Source organism: Pseudophryne corroboree, chromosome 3 (assembly GCF_028390025.1).
Source record: "Pseudophryne corroboree isolate aPseCor3 chromosome 3, aPseCor3.hap2, whole genome shotgun sequence".
In the NCBI taxonomy this organism is placed as follows: domain Eukaryota; kingdom Metazoa; phylum Chordata; class Amphibia; order Anura; family Myobatrachidae; genus Pseudophryne; species Pseudophryne corroboree.
Window position 1 is genome coordinate 309161159 of NC_086446.1, and position 26944 is coordinate 309188102.

The 26944-nt window shown below is 47.7% G+C and overlaps 1 protein-coding gene across 3 annotated transcripts in view; it reads right to left on the reverse strand.

The window, feature by feature from the left end:
- DNAJC7 (DnaJ heat shock protein family (Hsp40) member C7) overlaps nucleotides 1-26944 on the reverse strand; it is a 207660-nt gene that overhangs the window by 55604 nt on the left and 125112 nt on the right. For all 3 annotated transcript variants that reach the window (XM_063959405.1, XM_063959406.1, XM_063959408.1), the window contains exons 4-6: nucleotides 20987-21100; nucleotides 20315-20389; nucleotides 19132-19250 (exon numbers count right to left, since the gene is read on the reverse strand). In XM_063959405.1, the coding sequence (XP_063815475.1) occupies nucleotides 19132-19250; nucleotides 20315-20389; nucleotides 20987-21100 (308 nt within the window). The remainder of the gene's footprint in view (nucleotides 1-19131; nucleotides 19251-20314; nucleotides 20390-20986; nucleotides 21101-26944) is intronic.

Genomic DNA, 26944 nt, shown 5'->3' on the forward strand with positions numbered 1-26944 from the left:
ACAAGTCCTAAGTTCCGCCCTATCTTCATGGAAGATCAGATACGGACTCTTACAAGATAAAGCCCCCAATTCCGACACACGTCGAGCAGAAGCCAAGGCCAACAAAGTGACCGCCTTCCACGTGAGAAACTTGATGTCAGCCTCCAGCAGAGGCTCAAACCAAGCAGATTGCAGGAACTGCAGCACCAAGTCCAGATCCCAGGGTGCCGTTGGCAAACAAAGAGAGGCTAAATGTGCAGAACCCCTTTCAAAAAGGTCTGAACCTCAGGGAGGACAGCCAATTGTATTTGGAAGAAGATGGACAAAGCAGAGATTTGGACCTTGATGGAGCCAAATCTCAGGCCCATATCCACACCTGCTTACAGGAAAAGGAGCAAATGTCCAAGTTGAAACTCCACAGCTGGAAATTTCTTGGATTCACACCAAGAAACATTTTTTTCCAAATACGATGGTAATGTTTAGACGTTACCCCCTTTCTAGCCTGTATCAGGGTAGGAATAACCTCACTCGGGATACCTTTCCGAGCTAAGATCTGGCGTTCAACCGCCATGCCGTCAAATGTAGCCGTGGTAAAATGAGTTTTATGGTAAGAACTTACCTTTGTTAAAACTCTTTCTGCGAGGTACACTGGGCTCCACAAGGAATGGACAATGGGGTGTAGAGTAGGATCTTGATCCGTGGCACCAAAAGGCTCAAAGCTTTGACTGTTCCCAGAATGCATAGCGCCGCCTCCTATATCACCCTGCCTCCCTGCAAAGGATCTCAGTTTTTAGTTAACCAGTACAATGCAGTAGCAGGAAGAGAGACCACATCGGTTAGTAGCCACAACACCGCATTCTCACGACAGGAGACGTGTCAGCGGCTAATGCCATACCAACCCAAAGAAGCTAAGTGCGTCAGGGTGGGCGCCTTGTGGAGCCCAGTGTATCTCGCAGAAAGAGTTTTAACAAAGGTAAGTTCTTACCATAAAAGTCGTTTTCTGCTGCGGGGTACACTGGCCTCCACAAGGAATGGACAATGGGGATGTCCTAAAGCAGTTCCTTATGGGAGGGGACGCACTATAGCGGGCACAAGAACCCGGCGTCCAAAGGAAGCATCCTGGGAAGCGGCAGTATCGAAGGCATAGAACCTTATGAACGTGTTCACAGAAGACCACGTAGCCGCCTTACACAATTGTTCAAGGGTCGCACCACGTTGGGCCGCCCAAGAAGGTCCAACAGACCGAGTAGAATGGGCCTTAATGTGATCAGGAGCAGAGAGACCAGCCTTCACATAAGCATGTGCAATCACCATTCTAATCCATCTGGCCAGAGTTTGCTTGTGAGCAGGCCAGCACTGTTTGTGAAACCCAAACACAACAAAAAGAGAATCAGGTTTCCTAATAGGAGCAGTTCTCTTCACATAGATACGGAGAGCCCGTACCACATCCAAAGACCGCTCTTTGGGAGACAGATCAGGAAAAACAAGTGCCGGAACTACAATCTCCTGATTAAGGTGGAACGAAGAAACCACCTTAGGTAGATAGCCGGGACGAGTGCTTAGAACCGCCCGGTCACGGTGAAATTTCAGATATGGGGAACTACAGGACAAGGCACCCAAATCAGACACTCTTCTAGCTGAAGCAATAGCCAGCAGAACCACCACCTTAAGGGAAAGCCACTTGAGGTCAGCTGAACCAACAGGTTCAAACGGAGACTCTTGTAACGCCTCCAAAACCACCGACAAGTCCCAAGGAGCCACAGGCGGGACACAGGGAGGTTGGATACGCAACACGCCCTGAGTAAAGGTATGCACATCAGGTAAGGTCGCAATTTTTCTCTGAAACCACACCGACAAGGCAGATATTTGAACCTTGAGGGAGGCCCGACGCAGGCCTAAGTCTAGGCCCTGCTGAAGAAAAGCCACCAACTTGGCTATACTAAACTTGGAATCGCCATAATCGTTAGATGCGCACCAAACAAAGTAAGAATGCCAGACCCTATAGTAAATACGAGCAGAAGCCGGTTTACGGGCCCGCAACATAGTTTGAATGACCGCCTCAGAAAACCCTTTAGCCCTTAAGATGGAAGCTTCAAGTGCCACGCCGTCAAAGACAGACGGGCTTGGTCCTGGTAGACACAGGGGCCCTGAACAAGGAGGTCTGGGCGTTGTGGAAGTAGAATTGGACGCTCTGACGATAGGCCTTGCAGGTCTGAGAACCAGTGCCGTCTGGGCCACGCTGGAGCTATGAGAAGCAGAATTCCTTTTTCTTGCTTGAACTTCCGAATTACCCTGGGCAGGAGTAACACCGGAGGGAACACGAACGGCAGCCGAAACCTCCACGGTACCGCCAGCGCATCCACAAATGCTGCTTGAGGATCCCTTGTCCTTGCTCCGAAGACCGGAACCTTGTGATTGTGTCGAGACGCCATCAGATCCACGTCTGGAAGGCCCCACCTTTCCACTAGGAGTTGAAACACTTCTGGATGGAGGCCCCACTCACCGGCACGCACGTCCTGACGACTGAGAAAGTCTGCTTCCCAATTCAGGACTCCCGGAATGAATATTGCCGATATGGCCGGTAGATGGCGTTCTGCCCACTGTAGAATCCGTGAGACTTCCTTCATTGCTAGGCGGCTTCGAGTGCCGCCTTGATGATTTATGTAAGCCACTGTGGTGGCATTGTCCGACTGTACTTTAACAGGACGGTTCTGAATTAAATGCTGGGCTAGGTTCAAGGCATTGAAGACTGCCCGCAACTCCAGAATATTGATCAAGAGGAGGGACTCCTCCTTGGTCCACCGCCCCTGAAGGGAGTGTTGCTCCAGCACCGTGCCCCAACCTCTTACACTGGCATTTGTCGTCAACAGGACCCAGTCGGATATCCAGAACAGACGGCCCCTGCACAGTTGTTGGTTCCGAGCCACCAGAGCAGCGACAGACGGACCTCCGGAGTAAATGAGATCATTTGAGACCTGATCCGGTGAGGCAGACCATCCCATTTGGCTAGAATCAGCATCTGGAGAGGGCGAGTGTGAAATTGAGCGTACTCCACCATGTCGAATGCTGACACCATGAGGCCCAGCACCTGCATCACCGAATGTATCGACACTTGCGGACGAGATAGGAAGCAACGAATCCTGTCCTGAAGCTTCAGGACTTTCTCCTGAGACAGGAACAACCGCTGGTTGTGAGTGTCCAATAGTGCTCCCAGATGCACCATGCTCTGAGCAGGGATCAGGGATGACTTCTTCCAGTTGATGAGCCACCCGTGGGCTTGCAGAAACCGGACCGTCACATCTAGATGACGCAGGAGAAGTTCTGGGGAATTTGCCAGGATTAACAAGTCGTCCAAATACGGCAGTATCCTGACTCCTTGACGGCGGAGTACCACCGTCATCACCGCCATGACTTTTGTAAAGACTCGCGAGCCCGTTGTTAAACCAAAAAGTAACGCCCGAAACTGGTAATGGCAGTTGCCAATCGCAAATCTCAGGTATTGCTGATGAGACACTGCTATAGGAATATGCAGGTAAGCAACCTGTATATCCAGGGAGACCATGAAGTCCCCAAGTTCCAAGGCCAGAACTATAGAGCGAAGGGTTTCCATCCGGAACTTGGAAACCTTCACAAACCTGTTCAATGCCTTGAGGTTGAGAATGGGCCGGGAGGACCCATTCGGTTTCGGGACTAGAAACAGCGGAGAATAGTACCCCCGGCCCCTCTGCGCAAGAGGCACCTGTACTACGACTCCTGTATCCAGGAGGATCTGTACCACCGAATGTAGAGTGTTTGCCTTTGTCTTGTCCAACGGGACATCTGTCTGGCAAAATCGATGAGGGGGTCTGTTTTTGAAGGCTATGGCGTAACCTCGAGTGACGACTTCCCGTACCCAGGCATCTGAAGTGGTCTTCAACCATTCCTGGGTATACCCTAGAAGCCGGCCCCCCACCCTGGGATCCCCCAGAGGGAGGCCCACCCCATCATGCGGCAGGCTCATCTGTCTTGGAAGCTGGCTGAAGGGCCGCCCAGGCTCTTTTGGGCTTAGGCTTACCAGGTTTGGAAGTACGGGCCTGCTTGTTGTACGCCTGACCTTTTGCTTTACCTGAAGGACAAAAGGGCGAAAGGAAGTACCTTAAGCCTTCGACACAGAAGGAGCAGTACTTGGCAGACAGGCAGTTTTGGCAGTAGCCAAGTCAGCCACAATCTTATTTAAATCCTCCCCAAACAGAATATCTCCCTTAAAAGGGAGTACCTCCAGGGTTTTTCTAGAGTCCAGATCCACAGACCAGGATCTCAGCCACAATATCCGGCGAGCCAGGACTGACGTAGTAGAGGCCTTGGCTGCCAGGATACCGGCATCAGAAGCCGCCTCTTTAATATAATGAGAAGCTGTGACAATATAAGACAAGCATTGTCTAGCATGGTCAGAGGAGATTTCAGCATCTAACTCCAAGGCCCATGCTTCAATGGCCTCTGCAGCCCAAGTAGTTGCAATAGTGGGCCTTTGTGCAGCACCCGTGAGGGTGTAAATCGCTTTCAGAAAACCCTCCTCACGTTTATCCATAGGCTCTTTTAGGGACGTGACGGTGGAGACCGTTAGAGCTGAGGAAACCACCATCCTAGCCACATGTGAGTCCACTGGAGGAGGCGTTTCCCAATTCTTAGACAGGTCCGGCGCGAGGGGATAGCGAGCCAGCATCTTCTTTTGAGGCACAAACTTCGTACCCGGGTTTTCCCAGGGTTCCTGACGTATATCAATTAGGTGGTCAGAGTGAAGTAAAACTTGTTTAATCACCTTCTGACGCTTGAACCTATCTGGTTTCTTAGGAGGAACGGATGGCTCGGGATCATCCGTAATCTGTAAAATTAACTTAATAGCCTCCAAAAGATCAGGAACATCCACATGTGAACCACCCTCCCCATCAGCCGTATCCGAGTCAGAACCTGTGGGGTCAGTGTAAGTGCCGTCTTCATCCGACGAGGTGTCAGTGAAAGCAGTGGATTGTGAGCAGACAAGCGCTCGCTTAGAGGACCCCTTGGACGTAGGCGAGCGACGGTCAGACTTTTTAGTAGTCAGGGACTGGTTCAACTTCTTTATTTGAGCAAATAAATCGTTCGCCCACGGCGGGTTAGCTGCAGGGACCACAAACGGTTGCACCGGCATTGGGGGTCCCATAGGGGGTGTTAGTTTATGAACTAGTGTATGCAGAAGCGTGAAAAAAGCGGCCCACGGGGGGTCATAATTTGCCCCCGTTGCCACCGTCCCACTGGGGGGCAAGGAGCCCCCAGAACCAGAGCCCAAAGCTGCTATATTCTCCTCATAGGTATCTGCGGCTTCAGCAACACCGGCAGTGTGTTCAGCCCCAGAACCGTTACCCTCAGAAGCAGACATGATATAACTTGCAGTATCAGGTAACACAGTACAATTTGTCAGCAGCACAATACCTCTAGCCCAAACCCCTGTGCAGTGTAGTCAGCACCAGCAGAGATAAAGGAGAGATATGGTGACTAAATCACAGAGAAAAATACGTAATACAGTATATCTTTGTGAAAATCCTATATTAGATAAAACCTGACACACCAAGCCCCCTCAGGTTATAGAATATAGGGATAGCAGGTTGAGTGAAAGACACGAAATGGACACCACTCAGCTATCAAATGCACACACAAATAGTCACAGTCTGTACAATGCAGAGGTTATTACTAACAATAATACTGCACTGGACTAGCTTACACAGCTATATAACAATAGATATAACAGTACACAGTAAGAACTGGATGTATATCACAATGGTAATTGTACTAGGAAACCCTGACTAAGTGCACTCTTTCTTACTAACACTGACTAAAAAAGGCAGGTAGAATACTTAAGTGTCTTGTAAAGTCACAGCACTGACAACCAGGCGGCTTTACATAGGAGGATTTGCCCAAGCATTCCCAGGAACAGTGAGCTGAGGGATAATGGGGCCGCAGACACAGCCAGGGAGTGAGGGAGAGACAGATATGCAGCTCCAGGGCAGGAACATTTGCAGAAAATGGCGCCCTGGGGCTGGGGGAGGGGCTTCAGGTCCAAGCTCTATCCCCCTGCTGGCAAAACCACCGGGTACTGCAGGCTCTAATAAAACGGTTTACAGAGAAAACCGGACCTGTCCCATGCCCTGGTGATCTAGTGGGATCGCCTGTACTGCCACAGTGTTCACCGCCAGCGCGCGCGGCCCGCCTCCCACTGACCGCGCCAGATCGCGATAAAGACCGGGTCCCGCAAGCGGGACCCACTTACCACCTCACAAAGCGCGGCCACGCGATCCCGGAGAGCCCCGTCGTGTGTGCCTGACAAGAAGAAAACCGGAGCCTCCTGCTGTAGTTACCCGGCAACCAGGGCTTGGGAGTGTACAACGCCGCTGGGGAGAGCCGGAGCTGCAGCCGTGAATGTCCACTGACATGTAACACTGCTGCTGCCCTTGAAGTCTTCACTTTTTTCCCTCAGAAAAAAAGCTCTTCTTAGGGCTGCCTGGAGCAGACCCTCTGTTAAGTGCCTGCTACTGCAGCACCAACTACAAAACGGAGATCCTGTGCAGGGAGGCGGGGTGATATAGGAGGCGGCGCTATGCATTCTGGGAACAGTCAAAGCTTTGAGCCTGTTGGTGCCTCGGATCAAGATCCTACTCTACACCCCATTGTCCATTCCTTGTGGAGCCCAGTGTACCCCGCAGCAGAAATCTTGATAAGCGAACAGCCCCTGCAGTAGCAGATCCTCCCGAAGAGGTAAGGGCCTTGGATCCTCTAACACAGCGGTGGCCAACCTGTGGCTCTTGAGCCTCATGCGGCTCTTTCTTTATTCAAATGTGGCTCCCGACACTCGAAGTCACGTGACCACAACAGATCCAGAAACTGCTGCACTCCAGCCAGACAGGCAGCAGCAGCACTACGGAGACTGAGAACTGAGATAGCCAGATACTAGAGGTGAGACACCCACTGGCAAACAAAGGACACATAAGGGGCTGCTGCAATGGCCCGAGGTGTATTTTTTTGGGGGGGCTGTAGTGACACATGAGGGTCCTGGCAGGAGTGACACAGGAGAAAGCTGGCAGGAGTGATTTATGGGGGAGCTAGCTGTAGTGACATACTGTAGGAGTGTGCTAGCATGAGTGATGCATGAGGTAGCTGGCTGAAGTGACACAGTAGGGTATGTGGAAGTGGCTTTTTAAATGTATTTCTCTAACGTCCTAGTGGATGCTGGGGACTCCGTCAGGACCATGGGGAATAGCGGCTCCGCAGGAGACAGGGCACAAAAGCAAGCTTTTAGGATCACATGGTGTGTACTGGCTCCTCCCCCTATGACCCTCCTCCAAGCCTCAGTTAGGTTTTTGTGCCCGTCCGAGAGGGTGCAATCTAGGTGGCTCTCCTAAAGAGCTGTTTAGAAAAGTTTTTTTTTAGGTTTCAATCTCAGTGATTCCTGCTGGCAACAGGATCACTGCATCGAGGGACTTAGGGGAGAGATTTCCAACTCACCTGCGTGCAGGATGGATTGGAGTCTTAGGCTACTGGACACTTAGCTCCAGAGGGAGTCGGAACACAGGTCAGCCTGGGGTTCGTCCCGGAGCCGCGCCGCCGATCCCCCTTACAGACGCTGAAGAGACGGCAGAACGGAGGTCCGGAAAACAGGCGGCAGAAGACTCCACAGTCTTCATGAAGGTAGCGCACAGCACTGCAGCTGTGCGCCATTGTTGTCACACGGCTCACTGACTCAGTCACGGAGGGTGCAGGGCGCTGCTGGGGGCGCCCTGGGCAGCAATATAATTACCTTTAGTGGCAAAATAAATACATCACATATAGCCATTAAGGCTATATGTATGTATTTTAACCCAGGCCAGTTTATTAAAAACCGGGAGAAAAAGCCCGCCGGAAAAGGGGCGGAGCTTATTCTCCTCAGCACTCAGCGCCATTTTCCTGCTCAGCTCCGCTGGTGAGGAAGGCTCCCAGGACTCTCCCCTGCACTGCACTACAGAAACAGGGTAACAAAGAGAAGGGGGGCATAAATTGGCGATATTTATATATTAAGAGCGCATATATAGTAAACAACACCTTCTAGGGTTGTTTATATACATTTATAGCGCTTTTGGTGTGTGCTGGCAAACTCTCCCTCTGTCTCCCCAAAGGGCTAGTGGGTCCTGTCCTCTATCAGAGCATTCCCTATGTGTGTGCTGTATGTCGGTACGTGTGTGTCGACATGTATGAGGAAAATATTGGTGAGGAGGCGGAGCAAATTGCCTGTAATGGTGATGTCACTCTCTAGGGAGTCGACACCGGAATGGATGGCTTATTTATGGAAATTACGTGACAATGTCAACACGCTGCAAGCCGGTTGACGACATGAGAGGGCCGGCGAACAAATTAGTATCTGTCCAGGCGTCTCAAACACCGTCAGGGGCTGTAAAATGCCCATTTACCTCAGTCGGTCGACACAGACCCAGACACGGACACTGATTTCAGTGTCGACGGTGAAGAAACAAACGTATTTTCTTTTAGGGCCACACGTTAAGGGCAATGAAGGAGGTGTTACATATTTCTGATACTCCAAGTACCACAAAAAAAAGGGTATTATGTGTGAGGTGAAAAAACTACCTGTAGTTTTTCCTGAATCAGATAAATTAAATGAAGTGTGTGATGATGCGTGGGTTTCCCCCGATAGAAAATTATTGGCGGTATACCCTTTCCCGCCAGAAGTTAAGGCGCGGTGGGAAACACCCCTCAGGGTGGATAAGGCGCTCACACGCTTATCAGAACAAGTGGCGGTACCATCTACGGATAGGGCCGTACTTAAGGAGCCAGCTGATAGGAGGCTGAAAAATATCCTAAAAAGTATACACACACATGCTGGTGTTATACTGCGACCAGCGATCGCCTCAGCCTGGATGTGCAGAGCTGAGGTGGCTTGGTCGGATTCCCTGACTAAAAATATTGATACCTTTGACAGGGACAGTATTTTATTGACTATAGAGCATTTAAAGGATGCATTTCTATATATGCGAGATGCGCAGAGGGATATTTGCACTCTGGCATCAACAGTAAATGCGATGTCCATATCTGCAAGAAGATGTTTATGGACACGACAGTGGTCAGGTGATGCAGATTCCAAACGGCACAAAGATGTATTGCCGTATAAAGGGGAGGAGTTATTTGGGGTCGGTCCATGGGACCTGGTGGCCAGGGCAACTGCTGGAAAATCCACCGTTTTTTACCCTAAGTCACATCTCTGCAGAAAAAGACACCGTCTTTTCAGCCTCAGTCCTTTCGTCCCTATAAGAGTCATATCTGCCCAGGGATAGAGGAAAGGGAAGAAGACTGCAGCAGGCAGCCCATTCCCAGGAACAGAAGCCCTCCACCGCTTCTACCAAGTTCTCAGCATGACGCTGGGACCGTACAGGACCCCTGGATCCTACAAGTAGTATCCAAGGGGTACAGATTGGAATGTCGAGAGGTTTCCCCCCTCGCAGGTTCCTGTAGTCTGCTGTACCAATGTCTCCCTCCGACAGGGAGGCAGTATTGAAAACAATTCACAAGCTGTATTCCCAGCAGGTGATAATAAAATTACCCCTCCGACAACAAGGAAAGGGGTATTACTCCACACTATATGGTGGTACTGAAGGCTAGGTGAGACCTATTCTAAATCTGAAAAATTTGAACACTTACAAGGGTTCAAATCCAGATAGAGTCACTCAGAGCAGTGATAGCAAAGAACAAGGGGACTATATGGTGTCCCGGGACATCAGGGATGCTTACCTCCATGTCCCAAAATTTGCCTTTTCTCACCAAGGGTACCTCAAGTTCGTGGTACAGAACTGTCACTATCAGTTTCAAGACGATGCCGTTGGATTGTCCAAGGCACCCCGGGGTCCTTACCAAGGTAATGACCGAAAGGAGGATTCGTCTTCAAAGAAAATGGACGACCTCCTGATAAGAACAAGGTCCAGAGAACAGTTGGAGGTCGGAGTAGCACTATCTCAAGTAGTTCTACGACAGCACGGGTGGATTCTAAATATTCCAAAACCGCAGTTGTTCCGACGACACGTCTGCTGGTCCTAGGGATGATTTTGGACACAGTCCAGGAAAAGGTGTTTCTCCCAGAGGAGAAAGCCAGGGAGTTATCCGAGCTAATCGGGATCCTCCTAAAACCAGGAAAAGTGTCAGTGCATCATTGCACAAGAGTCCTGGTAAAAAATGGTGGCTTATTACGAAGCGCTTCCATTCGGCAGATTTCACGCAAGAACTCTTCAGTGGGATCTGCTGGACAAATGGTCCGGATCGCATCTTCAGATGCATCAGCGGATAACCCTATATCCAAGGACAAGGGTGTCTCTCCTGTGGTGATTACAGAGTGCTCATCTTCTAGAGGGCCGCAGATTCGGCATTCAGGATTGGATGCTCGTGACCACGGAGGCCAGCCTGAGAGGCTGGGGAGCAGTCACACAAGGAGTGTGATCAAGTCTGGAGAATTCTCTCCACATAAATATACTGGAGCTAAGAGCAAATTTATAATGCTCTAAGCTTAGCAAGACCTCTGCTTCAAGGTCAGCCGGTATTGATCCAGTGGGATAACATCACGGCAGTCGCCCACGTAAACAGAAAGGGCGGCACAAGAAGCAGGAGGGCAGTGGCAAAACTGCAAGGATTTTTCGCTAGGCGGAAAATCATGTGATAGCACTGTCAGCAGTGTTCATTCCGGGAGTGGACGACTGGGAAGCAGACTTCCTCAGCAGGCACGACCTCCACCCGGGAGAGTGGGAACTTCATCGGGAAGTTTTCCGCATGATTGGGAATCGTTGGGAAAGACCAAAGGTGGACATGATGGCGTCCCGCCCGAACAAAAAATGGGACAGGTATTGCGCCAGGTCACGAGACCTTCAGGCGATAGCTGTGGACGTCCTGGTAACACCGTGGGTGTAACAGTCGGTGTATGTGTTCCCTCCTCTGCTTCTCATAACCAAGGTATTGAGAATTAAAAGACATAGAGGAGTAAGAACTATACTCGTGGCTCCGGATTGGCCAAGAGGGACTTGGTAACCGGAACTTCAAGAGATGCTCACAGAGGACTAATGGCCTCGGGAGCTAAGAAGGGATTTGCTTTCAGCAAGTACCATGTCTGTTCCAAGAGGAACCGTGGCATCGGCCTTTAAGAAAGGACCTGCTCCAGCAGGGACCTTGTCTGTTCCAAGACTTACCGCGACTGCGTTTGACGGCATGGCGGTTTGAACGCCGGATCCTAAGGGAAAAGGCATTCCGGAAGAGGTCATACCTACCCTGGTCAAAGCCAGGAAGGAGGTGACCGCACAACGTTATCACCACATGTGGTAAAAATATGTTGCGTGGGTGAGGCCAGGAAGGCCCCACGAAAAAATTTCAACTAGGTCGATTTCTGCACTTCCTGCAAACAGGAGTGTCTATGAGCCTCAAATTGGGGTCCATTAAGGTTCAAGTTTCGGCCCTATAGATTTTCTTCCAAAAAGAATTGGCTTCAGTTCCTGAAGTCCAGACGTTTGTCAAGGGAGTATTGCATATACAGCCCTTGTGTGCCTCCAGTGGCACCGTGGGATCTCAACGTAGTGTTGGGATTCCTCAAATCATATTGGTTTGAACCACTCAAATCTGTGGATTTGAAATATCTCACATGGAAAGTGACCATGCTGTTGGCCCTGGCCTCGGCCAGGCGATTGTCAAAATTGGCGGCTTTGTCTTACAAAAGCCCATATTTGATTTTCCATTCGGACAGGGCAGAACTGCGGACTCGTCCCCAGTTTCTTCCTAAGGTGGTGTCAGCGTTTCACCTGAAACAACCTATTGTGGTGCCTGCGGCTACTAGGGACTTGGAGGACTCCAAGTTGCTAGACGTTGTCAGGGCCCTGAAAATATATATATATATATATAAATTCCAGGACGGCTGGAGTCAGAAAGTCTGACTTGCTGTTTATATTGTAGGCACCCAAAAAGCTGGGTGCTCCTGCTTCTAAGCAGACTATTGCTCGTTGGATTTGTAGTACAATTCAGCTTGCACATTCTGTGGCAGGCCTGCCACAGCCAAAATATGTAAATGCCCATTCCACAAGGAAGGTGGGCTCATCTTGGGCGGCTGCCCGAGGGGTCTCGGCTTTACAACTTTGCTGAGCAGCTACTTGGTCAGGGGCAAACACGTTTGCTAAATTCTACAAATTTGATACCCTGGCTGAGGAGGACCTGGAGTTCTCTCATTCGGTGCTGCAGAGTCATCCGCACTCTCCCGCCCGTTTGGGAGCTTTGGTATAATCCCCATGGTCCTGACGGAGTCCCCAGCATCCACTAGGACGTTAGAGAAAATAAGATTTTACTTACCGATAAATCTATTTCTCATAGTCCGTAGTGGATGCTGGGCGCCCATCCCAAGTGCGGATTGTCTGCATTACTTGTACATAGTTATTGTTACAAAAAAATCGGGTTATTATTGTTGTGAGCCATCTTTTTTAGAGGCTACTTCATTGTTATCATACTGTTAACTGGGTTCAAATCACAAGTTGTACGGTGTGATTGGTGTGGCTGGTATGAGTCTTACCCGGGATTCAAGATCCTTCCTTATTGTGTACGCTCGTCCGGGCACAGTACCTAACTGAGGCTTGGAGGAGGGTCATAGGGGGAGGAGCCAGTACACACCATGTGATCCTAAAAGCTTGCTTTTGTGCCCTGTCTCCTGCGGAGCCGCTATTCCCCATGGTCCTGACGGAGTCCCCAGCATCCACTACGGACTATGAGAAATAGATTTATCGGTAAGTAAAATCTTATTTTTATGTTGGATCTCGCTTTAAAAATGTATTTTATGTTGGATCTGGCTTTAAAAATGTATTTTATGTGAATCTGGCTTTTTAAATGTATTTTATGTGGATCTGGCTTTTTAAATGTATTTTATACCAGAGACGTGGCCTAGCAGACACAAGACTACACCCCATTTTTGCATGTGCGCCTGTGGCTTGATGTCGGCTCTTTGACGTGCCTAACGAGATTTTTTGGCTCTTTGTTTCTGACTGGTTGGCCACCCCTGCTCTAACAGAAGATCTAGCAGATTCGCGTACCAAGCCCACCTTTGTCAGTCCGGAGCAATGAGGATTGCCAGAACCTTTGTTCTTCTCAAAAGTTGAAGAACCTTTGGTATCAGAGGAAGTGGAGGGAACACACACACTGAGTTGAACACCCACGGTGTTAACAGTGCGTCCACAGCCACTGCCTGTGGGTCTCTTGACCTGGAATAGTACCTCCCCAGCTTCTTGTTGAGGCAGGAGGCCATCATGTATGTTTATGTGAGGAACCCCCCACCAACCGGTTACCTCCTCGAACACCTCCGGGTGGAGGGCCCACTCTCCCGGATGGAGATCGTGGCGGCTGAGGAAGTCTGCTTCCCAGCTGTCTACTCCCGGAATGAAGATTGCCGACATCGCCGCCGCGCGTCTTTCTGCCCAGAGAAGGATTCTTGACACCTATGACATGGCAGCCCTGCTCTTCGTTCCGCCTTGCCGGTTTATGTAGGCCACCGTTGTCACGTTGTATGACTGCACCTGAACAGCCCGATCCCGTAGAAGGTGTGCGGCTTGCAGAAGGGCGTTGTACACGGCCTTTAGCTCCAGGATGTTTATTGGGAGAAGGGATTCTTGATTCGACCACCTTCCCTGAAAGGTTTCCCCCAGAGCGACTGCTCCCCAACCTCTTAGACTTGCATCTGTGGATAAAAAGTATCCAGACCTGAATTCCGAACCTTCGGCCTTCCAGAAGGTGCGGAAGTTGTAGCCACCAGAGGAGTGAAATCCTGGCATTCGGAGACAGGCGTATCCTCTTGTGCATGTGTAGGTGAGAGCCCGACCACTGGTCCAATAGGTCCAGCTGAAAAGGTCGAGCATGAAACCTGCCGTACTGCAGAGCCTTGTAGGTGGCAACTATCTTCCCCAGAAGGCGGATGCATTGATGAACCGATACCCGGGTAGGCTTTAAGACATCCCGGACCATTGTTTGAATCACCAATGCTTTCTCCACTGGGGAAAAACCCTTTGCACTTCTGTGTCGAGGATCATTCCCAGGAAAGACAGCCTCCTTGTCGGCTCCAGATGAGACTTTGGAAGGTTCAGGATCCAACCGTGATTCCTGAGCAGCTGTGTCATGAGCGCGATGGATCGCAACAACCTCTCCCTGGACGACGCCTTGATCAGGAGATCGTCCAGATATGGAATTATGTTCACCCCCTGCTTGCGGAGGAGAACCATCATCTCCGCCATCACCTTGGTGAAGATCCTTGGTGCTGTGGAGAGGCCAAACAGCAGCGCCTGGAACTGATAGTGATCGTCCAACAGTGCAAACCTGAGATATGCCTGATGCGGCGACCAAATGGGAATGTGGAGGTAAGCATCCTTGATGTCCAGCAACACCAGGAACTCCCCCTTCGTGAGTCCTGAGATGACAGCTCTCAGAGATTCCATCTTGAATTTGAACTCCCTGAGATAAGGGTTCAAAGATTTTAAGTTTAGAATAGGCCGCACCGAACCATACGGTTTTGGTACTACAAAAAGGTTTGAATAATAACCCTTGTTCCACTGCTGAGGTGGAACTGGAACAAAGACCTCTGACACCATCAATTTTCTGATGGCCTCCAGAAGAATTGTTCTGTCCACCAGCAGAGCTGGCAAGCCTGACTTGAAGAAACGGTGAGGTGGGGGATCTTGAAATTCCAGTCTGTATCCCCTGGACACTATATCCAGGACCCAGGGGTCCAGGCCAGACAACACCCAGACATGACTGAACTGACGGAGTCTTGCCCCCACCTGACCTTCCTCCAGGCCTAGCTGTCCACCGTCATGCGAAGGACTTAGGGGTATCAGAAGCGGGCTTCTGGGCCTGGAAACCTGTGGGAGCAGGTTTCTTTCCTTTGGCACGACCACCTCTGAAGAAGGTGTTAGAAAGCTTGTTCTTTCTAGACTTCGCGGGCCGAAAGGACTGACGTGGCTGGTGTAAAAGGCTTCTTCATAGCCGGTGCAGCTGATGGGAGAAAAGTAGACTTACCCGCGGTAGCCGTGGCAATCCACGCATCCAGCGCCTCCCCAAAGAGAGCCTGAAATGTATAGGGTAGGCCCTCCACACTCTTCCTGGATTCCGCGTCCGCAGACCATTGGCGCAGGCAGAGACCCCTGCGAGCCGAGACGGACATGGAGGAGATCCCCGTAGCCATGGAACCCAGGTCCTTCATGGAAGCTACCAGGAATCCTGCAGAATCATGAATATGGTGTAAAAATAAATCAATGTCGCCTTTATCCATCGCAGTCGATTCCTCCTGCAGAGCGATTAACCACCTGGCAATAGCTTTTGCAATCCAAGCACAGGCTATAGTAGACCGCAATATAGCCCCGGAAGCCGTATAAATGAATTTTAGCGTAGCATCCACCTTGCGATCTGCCGGGTCCTTCAACGCGGTAGATCCCGGGACTGGCAATACCACCTGTTTAGACAGCCTGGAGACAGAGGTGTTGACTATCGGCGGGGACTCCCATCTCTTTTTATCTTCCTCTGGGAAGGGAAAAGCATCCAAGACCCTCTTAGGGATCTGAAATTTATTTTCCGGTGTTTCCCAGGCCTTTTCAAAGATAGCATTTAATTATTTGGATTCCGGGAAGGTGAGGGGGGGGCGTCTTATCTGTAAAAAAGGCCTCCTCCACCTGCTCAGGAGCTGTGTCAGAAATATGTAAAATATCCCTCACAGCTTCAATCATCAACTGCACCCCCTTAGCAAGTGATGCTGTCCCCCTCGACACATCTCTGTCACCGTCTGCAGTGTCAGAGTCGGTGTCCGTGTCATCCTGCGTAAGCAATGCAAGTGCACGTTTTTGAGAATGTACCGCAGGGGACCCCGAGGAAGCAGTATCAGACCACACAACCATAGAGGATTGTAGGATCTGAATGGCATGCTCAGTCCTAGTAACCCTGTCAGAAATCTGAGAAATAGTCCCCCTCAGAGACACTAACCATTCTGGCTCTGTAGCAGGGATCTGCGCTACAACAGTGCAATCCTGAGTACATGGTATGGAGTCTTCCTGGGAAGACAAATCCTCTGCAGCATATGAAACAGTGTCCCTAGACATGTTGTCACACACACCAAACACCCCACAAACACACAGGGTATTCACTAGACAGAGTTCCCCCCCCCAAGAATGGCAGAGAGATACAGAGATTGGAGTCAACCCACATGCAGCGCTATTAGAGGTATAGGGAGACCTCAACCTGCGCTGACTGTGTCCCTTAATAGGTGACACAGCCTAGAACACAGTCTCCCCCCCTTCTACAACCCCCTGGTACCGTACAGATAGCTGGAGTTGCACCGGAGGGACCTGGACATCCACTAGTAGTGATTGCAGGCAGGGAAAATGGCGCTCAACGCTGCTGGGTCCGCTCTGAGAAGAAGCTCCGCCCCTTCAATGGCGCTGTCTTCCCGCTCTTGAAGATTATACTGGCCTGAGGAATTTTGTGCTGTCTGAGATCCGCGGACCCCGACAGGCTGGAAATGGTCAGTGCAGGGTAACTTGCTGGCTCAGGGCACCCCTCACACCGCCGCACCTCAGTACCGCTGAGCCTTCCGGGAGCGCGGTTGATACCGCGCTCCCAACCTTAAACTGCTCTCTTCACACTGATCCCCTGCTTGTAAGGGGGGATAGTGACTAACTCGCCACACTGCAGCTCATTGAGGGGGTGGCGGCTGGCTGCCGGGATGAGCGTTCCCCTGTGGCGTGGCGCGATCTGTCCCCTCTGGAGCTCAATGTCCAGTCAGCGGAGGCAGTGGCTCAAGACCCCGCAGGGCAGACACTGCTCCCCTCCTCAGTCCCTCGATGCAGGGAGGCTGTTGCCAGCAGCCTCCCTGTAAAATAACAAACTCTAAAATAAACTTTTCTAAAGAATCTCTGTAGAGCTCCCCTAACTGTGACTGGCTCCTCCGGGGACATTATCTAAACTAAGTCTGGTAGGAGGGGCATAGAGGGAGGAGCCAGCCCACACTATTAAACTCTTAAAGTGCCAATGGCTCCTGGTGGACCCGTCTATACCCCATGGTACTAAAATGGACCCCAGCATCCTCTAGGATGTAAGAGAAAGGAAGGTTTGATACTAGCCTGTAGTTGGTCATGAAGTCAGGGTCTAAATTTGATTTTTTTAAGAAGTGGTCGAACTATTGCTTTGTTTAGTGGTTAAGGAAAAATGCCTGTCTGCAAAGAGCATTGAACTATTTTTGCAAATACAGGACTGATTATTTCCATACTCCCCAATACCCAGCCCCCAGGAAGCGTACACAACAGTGGAGGGGGGAACCCAGGGCTCCCACTGCATGCTGCCGTCAGCCCAACACCACAAGCTGGGGTCACTCAGACATACTGCATCCTCATGCGCGACACCAAAGTCAGGACCGCACATGATCTTGCCAATAAGATATGGAGCAAGCTGGGCTGGGAGGTAGCCTGGCCAGACCGTTGCTGAATGCTTTGGGCCAGTATCCATCTGGACACACATTCTTATTTAGCTGCTGCTTTGAGCTGCCAGTTATTTTGGAATTGCTAGTGTGAGGCTTGAGCAGAGGTGAGGACATAATGGCAGGCAGACGTTAGTGGCCGCAGCTGGATAACACCTTACCATGAAGGGGTCCCTGTGGTGGCCCCTGACCCTATCACAATCTAAGCATTTTTTTTTTTTTTTAACGTGCCCACCATAACAAACAGCCTCAGATTGGCTTTGATGTTTATGTTCCAGAGGCTGAATCCGTAAAACAAAAAAAAAACCAAAAAAACTTTTTGTGTGATAAAAGGGAATTTCTCGCAGAACCCTGCCCCCTAGATCTTTATCCCTTTTATGGCATAACAGAATACGTGAGCACTACTCTTTGGAGAAATAAAGGTACTAAATCATGGCATAGTATTTTTTTTTTTTATACTGTAATTTTATATAATGGCTTTAGTGACAAGACGGGTCAAAAATTCTGCCCCTCAAAAATAAATTGTGCCCTCCTCAGCGATCAGCACCCTGACCAGCAAAATTCTAGAGTGACTACTATTCTTATTTGTGACTATTTTGCTATTAAAATCCACTTAAAAGTATTCCATCTTTGTTGTCTTAACGGCATCACAAGCTAAATAGTTTGGTTATTAAAATGGGATCAGTATGGATTACCGACGGTCAGGATGCTAGCCGCCAGCCTACAGACAACATCATCCCGGCAGCGGGGCGAGCGATAGCAAGCCCCTTGCAGGCTCTATTCCCACTCTATGGGAGTCGTGGACACCCACAAATGGGAATAGCCCCTGTGAGCCAGGATTCCGGCTGGCGGCATTGTCAGCAGTCGGGATCCCGGCATCGGCATCCTAACCACCGGGATCCCAAATGCTGGCAATGTAACTGCATCCCATCAAAATGTTATGTTAATGAAACACTGGGGATTGTTTGGATTATGAACTATGGTTAAGTTAAGCTCAACTGCCGTGGGAAGTATATTAGGCAGAATCAAAGACTTCTGTATGCAATGGGATTGATTTGAAATACAATTTTGGTGGCCATTTTGGACAATTACATGGATGACATTTTTGGGATATTAATCATTTATTAGCAAACCAGACAGTTTTGTAGTGATTAATATACAGCCTCAGTTAAGTGCTGATGACATTCTAGCAGCGGGATGTAATGGTGTCAAAGTTTGCTAGAGGTGCAGTATGCTGGCCAAACTCAGATGTTTTTTTTTAAAGGGGCAATCATTTATAAGGCAAAACCATGCCTTTTAAATGATTGCCTCTTTAAAAAACGTATGAGTTTAGCCAGCATCCCACACCTCCGGCAAACTCGGACACCATTACATCCCGCCGTATGACTTTCGGTCGCAAGATGAACAACAGTCGACTGGACAAGCAGAGGTGAACATTCTGGATAAGGCAATTTTCCATAACCCTACATGGACATGCAGCTATAAACACTACAAATACTGTGATGATTGGATTGCAATAGAATGTTGAAGTCTGCACATAACCTGACACATGTACTGGCAGCAATATGAGCATACAATTACTAGATCCACAAGCGGTTTTGAAAAGGTTGATAATAAATAAGTATTGACACTACCTGGCAACGGATTGGGCATCTGGGTAGCGGCCAAGTAGCGCCAGACATTCTGCTTTGAGAATTTTGAAGCGGTGACAGGCGGGGGCCAGCTCTAAGGCTCGATCCATGCAAAACACAACCTGCCGCAAGACATAACAATAAGCAGACAACCAGGGTGCAAGTATGCTCTTAAATGGGAAACAATGTCTCCCAATAATTCTTCCCCTCCACATTTATAATTAAGAAAAACATTATCTATACTGTGCTCTGAAACTTCCAGCCAAATCTGGTTTCAAGTACCATATTAGCCCAGGCTGCACTATATAATAACAGAAAAAGTGCTCTGTAAAGAATGGGGTTCCAGTAGGCTACTCAGTTAATGGTGGAAGTTCAATGAGCAGAACAGCAGGAGCTCCAGACCAGCACTCTTATGTCAAATTTGCAGTGCATTATAGAAGACGGGACAGTGCTCAACACTGTTCGGTCACGTATCACCATCCTTACACAGCTGAAGCGAGAGGAATGCATAATAGCATGCCAGAATATCAGATAACGCTATACTAGCACAGCCCATCTACATACACTGCTGGTAAAGCTGGCTATTAGGAGCTAAAAGCTGCAACAGTACCAACAATAGTGCACGTGTCACTGGAAAGTGAAAATCAAGGCATAAAAAAACATTGTTAGAATCTGAAGCTCATATTTAGTAAGGTCTTAATATTGACACTGCCAGTGGCACAAATGCTGTATATTAATACCAAGCCATATTAAAAAAAAATGACGTGTCGTACAGTGACGTGCGGTGAGGCAGAGCCTTTCCTGTCATACTAACGTATATGTCAGAGTGTTAACTATAATAAGCATAAGAAAAATACAAAGAATATATTAGAAATATCTTCCTTGTATTATTCTAATCATTTTTATAGTCAAAACTCTGGATTAAAAAGTCAGACGAGACAATTTCTAGCAATATATACTGCTGCACCTGTGAATAATGCCCACATGTATATACTGCTGCACCTGTGTATAATGCCCACATGTATATACTGCTGCACCTGTGTATAATACCAACACTAACACTTGGGCTCATATTTGTGTGTAAATCTGGCTCTGGTGCTAGCCAGTGCCTCCTGAGCCATTTACCTGGTTAAGATTTTTCTTCATACTCCTCTGAAAACATATATTTAAGAAGAAATACTCTAACCTTCCTGAAATCCCGTTTTTCAAAGTCAGCTTCTGCAATCCTCTCATATTCTAGGACAGCAGCTGCGTTCTTCAACTAAAAGGAAAATATTAGTTTAATAGGAGCAGGGAATCTGCCTCTCACGTATAAACAAAAATAGATATATGATAAGGGAATTACCTTAAAAAAAAAAGACTAAAAATGGAGTGGACAAATTCCAGGATTTAGGTAGCCAATTTCACTGATGTAAAGGGATCCCAGCATCTTACAAAACAACCAAAGGAGTCAACTGAATTAACTTGTCTCCGCACGAGTGGGGCGAGTTGCAGCTGGGATGGTGTGTAAACACCTGCAACGGCATTGGAACTTGCACCAGATTTGTGGATTTTTGTACGCTGCCAAATACAAAAATCCACAATTTTGGCCATAAGAGCGGCATGTAGCCTCCCTTACTAGCAGGGGCAAAAACATTGTGGCTACCAGGACTGAGCCCAAAGAGTCTGTTGGCCCTTAGATTATACTGTTTGGCTGCTGAATTGGTCACCATTTTGTCCACCCCTGCTGTACAAAGTTTCATGAAATAAAACAAAAAAATAAATAAATCACTAAACATCTCTATATAAAAGGATCAGAAATGATTCCCCAGTATCATCATACTTACAGTTTTATAGACCACTGCACAGTCTCTCTTACCTCCTGCCGCGTAAGCTCATTATTTGGCTCCAGTTCCATCACCTTTTGGAAACTGCGTGTGGCAGCCATAGCATTTCCCAGAGTCAAGTGACACTTTCCCTCACGTTGATGACCCTAAACAGATGTGTAGAACAAGAGCACAGCGATCAGCACTCCTGGTTATGGGGATTGGTAGATTCCATCCATTGGGTTCTAAGCACAGTACCAAAATGCAAGGATCCAAACACCAGCGGCACTCTGACATTTCAGATCCATTTATCGTAGGAGCTTTGGTTGGGGATAATATATTATCCTTGATGAAAGACCTTAAACCAAACATCTCTGAAACACTGAAATATATGTTCCTGTCTGTACTCTATTTATACGAGTGCTGCCAGTGTTTGTTTGGATGGATCTATATTATATATTAACCACGAATGACAAGCAAGCCCACCAGGAGCTCATAGTGGACTGGCACAATTGTTGCGGCTGCCGGCCATTTACATGCTACAGAAACTTCATTCCAATGTAAGACTATGTGAGCTTTTATATTTTGTATTAAATGTAAAGTATAGTACACAATGAAAGGCTTTGGTTCACATTTTTGGGTGCCTGGTGTCTTTTTAGAATTTTCTTTCTCAATTGGAGAGAGTAAGACAGCCGCAGAGAAAAACAGCATTAGAATTGAGAATTTCCTTCGAGAGTGTAGAACGGATCTCTATTTCCACGTCTATTCAGATAAGCTATATACAAAGATTTTAGTATGCATAATAATTACCATTTCTTATATTGGTCTGAGTTGGTTTTAATCTATTACACTACAGGTACATAGCACCCTCTGAGGCAGATGTATTAACCTGGAGAAGGCATAAGGAAGTGATAAACCAGTGATATGTGCAAGGTGAGAAACACACCAGCCAATCAGTTCCAATATGTAAATTAACAGTTAGGCGCTGATTGGCTGGTGCATAATCACCTTGCATTTATCACTTCTTTATCCCTTCTCCAGGTTAATACATCTACCTCTCTGTGTGTTTTTGCTCATTATTGCTGTACCTGTAATTTTATTTTTTCATTTCATTATATTGTTGGTTTTTAGTGCCTGCATTTTATCATTCATTTGTATTTACACTCTAATATTTTTAAGGTTATTTAGTAGAGCTATTAACCCCATGTCTGATGCTGGGCTTGGATACCTTTACATCATGATGCTGCAACTTTAGCACATGCTGCTACTTTAGCACATAGTGTTTGGTTTTCAGCTCAGATCAGGAGAATGGTATTAACAATTTTAACAGATGGTGTTAATCACTGGGCTGTGGCTTTATATGTAAGTAATGCTGGTGTTTATATTGTGTGCTGTCCATGAGGATGGCGGTAGTTCCCCGAAAACGTTCCAATGTAATAATATAAAAATGAAAATCCGTCCTTCTGTCTTTCTATATAAATCCACAGTTTACAAGCGAAGATCGTGAAATTTCACATACAAATGTATTAAAACATGGCGGAGGCAACCAAAAATTTTAAATCCCTAGCACCCCTAGGGGGTCAGACAGCAGCACAGAGTATATCAGGAGACAGCATAACTTCGGAATTGCTGGAGCAATGCACTCAAAAATTGGTACACATATGTCTTACAATCTGGCATCAAACACTGAGGGGGGAAGACACCCCTAGCACCCCTAGGGGTGAAGCAGCAGCACTGAGTATTTCAGGAGACAGCATAACTCTGGAATGTCTGCAGCAATTTACAACAAACTTGGCACACATATGACTTACACTCTGGAAACAAACACTATGGGGGTCAGACACCCCTAGGGGTGGGAGAGCAGCACAGACTATATCAGCACATGCGTGACATGTCAGTGATGACAGAGCTGCATGTGACAGGGCCAGTGACCTGATGTGAGGAGGGGAATGCAGGTAGCACAAACCCACACACTGACAGTTATAGTAGAAGTAGCACGGCCCCCCAGCAGCACAGAGTATATCAGGAAATACATGTGCTGCGCTATATAAGAAACTGTAAAAAAAAAACATCGATAATTTCACAGGGGCACTGACATGATGTGAGAAGTTGAATGGAGGCAGCAGGAAGCCACAGACTGAGTTGTATAGTGGGAAGAGCAGGGTCCCTTGGGGGACCAAAAAGGGGTCCGGCCACTACACAAAGTGCGTCAGGGAAGCAAGATATGCCTATATACTAGATCTCCAACCAATGTAAATTAACAAACAACTATCATTCTAAAGGCCCGTACACACTGGTCGATATATCGTCCGTTCTCTTGAACGGCCGATATATCGCGGGACCGTCGGCCAGTGTGTACGGCCGATACGTCTGTGAACTCCGTCGTTCACAGACGTATCGCGTCGGCCGCGCAGCACAGCCGACGGCCAATATATCTAACGATATATTGGCGCGTCGCTGTGTGTGTACGGGGCGGTCGTCCGACCGCCCGTACACATGCTGCGGCGGCCGGCGGTGATTGACAGGTGAACTGGGCGGGCGCACGCCCGCCCGCCCAGTTCATGACGTCAGTCCCCCGACGGATCGGGTAGTGTGTATACACAGCACACTGCCTGATCCGTACATAGATATATCTGCAGATCAATTGATCTGCAGATATATCTACTAGTGTGTACCCACCTTTATTTACCATCCTCATCCCGTAGCGAAGCATGGGTATTCAGCTATCTACAATGTTATTTATACTGTGTGTTTAATATTTACATTTATTTTTGTAAACAGACATTCTTAAAATCCCGGCCAACGCCAGGTACTCTAGTTAGTTAGTTATCCTGGGTACACACTGGCAGATATATTGGCCAATCAGTTGGTTGTCCAATATATCTTTTGCTGATCTGCAGGTGTGTACAAGCAATATGTCTGTGAAAGACGTCTTTTACAGATATATTGCATCTGTTGTGCAACACAGCAGATGACCAATATATCAGATGACCAATATAGTGCATCTTTCTGTGTGTATGAACAATCTCCATCTGTATATATAGCTGCAGATCGATTGAACAGCAGATATATCTTTAAGATATATTGGTGCATCTTTCTGTGTGTATGAACAACCACCATCTGCAGATATATCTGCCAGTGTGTACCCAGCTTTAGTTAGTGTGTGTGTGTGTGTGTGTGTGTGTGTGTGTGTGTGTGTGTGTGTGTATATATATATATATATATATATATATATGTTCTAGCGACCAATGGTTTCAGAATATATAAATTAGATTTGTATCAATATATATATATATATATATTATATATATATATATGTATGTAGAGAAAGAAGACTGCGGCACTCCAGGTCTTGTAAAAAGTTGAATTGTATTCAACGGATCACAACATAGTACACCAACGTTTCGGGGTGTCTAGCCCCTTTGTCAAGGTGTGTAAGTGTAAAAAAAAGCTTACCTAAATAGTGAGAGCCCGCCAAACCTGAAGAGAGAAGACATCAGCGGTCCCGACGTGTGCGGTGCCGTGCGATGACGTGTAGGCGCATCCAGAGGGTGTCTGTGTCAGTCCGTTGCGTAGCAACGGGTGAAGCGCTGGAGACTGTGCGGCTGCGTGAGACGGAGAGAGAAGGGTGATATTACAAAGACACCGCTGGGCTGACAGCTGACCTATGTGCATAGCGGCATGTGTAAAGGATATGTCAGCTTTTATGTATTATGCAGCTGACATATCCTTTACACATGCCGCTATGCACATAGGTCAGCTGTCAGCCCAGCGGTGTCTTTGTAATATCACCCTTCTCTCTCTGTCTCACGCAGCCGCACAGTCCCCAGCACTCCAGCGCTTCACCCGTTGCTACGCAACGGACTGACACAGACACCCTCTGGATGGCCTACACGTAATCGCACGGCGCACACGTCGGGACCGCTGACGGCTTCTCTCTTCAGGTTTGGCGGGCTCTGTCACTATTTAGGTAAGCTTTTCTTTACACTTACACACTCTCACATCTTGACAAAGGGGCTAGACACCCCGAAACGTTGGTGTACTATGTTGTGATCCTTTGAATACAATTCAACTTTTTACAAGACCTGGAGTGCCGCAGTCTTCTTTCTCTACCTAGCCATTTCAGCTTACTGAGGGCACCAGGCACAGTAACATCAGGAGGAGTGCCAGGCTATTTCTACTTTATATATATATATATATATATATATATATATATATATACATACATACATACATACATATACAGGTTGAGTATCACATATCCAAATATTCCGAAATACGGAATATTCTGAAATACGTACTTTTTTGAGTGAGATAGTGAAAACTTTGTTTTCTGATGGCTCAATGTACACAAACTATGTTTAATACACAAAGTTATTAAAAATATTGTATTAAATGACCTTCAGGCTGTGTGTATAAGGTGTATATGGAACATAAATGAATTGTGTGAATGTACACACACTTTGTTTAATGCACAAAGTTATAAAAAATATTGGCTAAAATTACCTTCAGGCTGTGTGTATCAGGTGTATATGTAACATAAATGCATTCTGTGCTTATATTTAGGTCCCATCACCATGATATCTCATTATGGTATGCAATTATTCCAAATTACGGAAAAATCCCATATCCAAAATACCTCTGGTCCCAAGCATTTTGGATAAGGGATACTCAACGTGTGTGTGTGTGTGTGTGTGTGTGTGTGTGTGTGTGTGTGTGTGTGTGTGTGTGTGTGTGTGTCCGTAGGGGTATCGCTCCGGTGCCCTCCTAGGGGTATGGCGACCCCAATATGCAGAATGGAGAGGGACGGCGGCACTCAGAGTCTTTCACTCCCAAGTAAATCAAAGCAAGAAGTGCATTTATTGGTCAACGTTTCGGGGGACGGACCCCCTTCCTCAGGACACTGCAGTGTCCTGAGGAAGGGGGTCCGTCCCCCGAAACGTTGACCAATAAATGCACTTCTTGCTTTGATTTACTTGGGAGTGAAAGACTCTGAGTGCCGCCGTCCCTCTCCATTATATATATATATATATATATATATATATATATATATATATATATATATATATATATATACACATACATACATACATACATACACACACATACACACACACACATAAATAAATAAGAAAATATTTTATTTTAACACAAGTTGAATGAATGGCAGATTACTATAAAAATAAGTAATGAAAAAAATCACATAAAAATAAATTTTAAAATCATCCACTAAAACAGGTGAGACATTAAAAATAAGAATTTACTTACCGATAATTCTATTTCTCGGAGTCCGTAGTGGATGCTGGGGTTCCTGAAAGGACCATGGGGAATAGCGGCTCCGCAGGAGACAGGGCACAAAAAAGTAAAGCTTTTACCAGATCAGGTGGTGTGCACTGGCTCCTCCCCCTATGACCCTCCTCCAGACTCCAGTTAGGTACTGTGCCCGGACGAGCGTACACAATAAGGGAGGCAATTTGAATCCCGGGTAAGACTCATACCAGCCACACCAATCACACCGTACAACTTGTGATCTAAACCCAGTTAACAGTATGATAACAGAAAGAGCCTCTTAAAGATGGCTCCTTAACAATATAACCCGAATTTGTTAACAATAACTATGTACAGTATTGCAGATAATCCGCACTTGGGATGGGCGCCCAGCATCCACTACGGACTCCGAGAAATAGAATTATCGGTAAGTAAATTCTTATTTTCTCTATCGTCCTAAGTGGATGCTGGGGTTCCTGAAAGGACCATGGGGATTATACCAAAGCTCCCAAACGGGCGGGAGAGTGCGGTTGACTCTGCAGCACCGAATGAGAGAATTCCAAGTCCTCTTTTGCCAGGGTATCAAATTTGTAGAATTTTACAAACGTGTTTTCCCCCGACCACGTAGCTGCTCGGCAGAATTGTAATGCCGAGACCCCTCGGGCAGCCGCCCAAGATGAGCCCACCTTCCTTGTGGAATGGGCCTTAACAGATTTAGGCTGTGGCAGGCCTGCCACAGAATG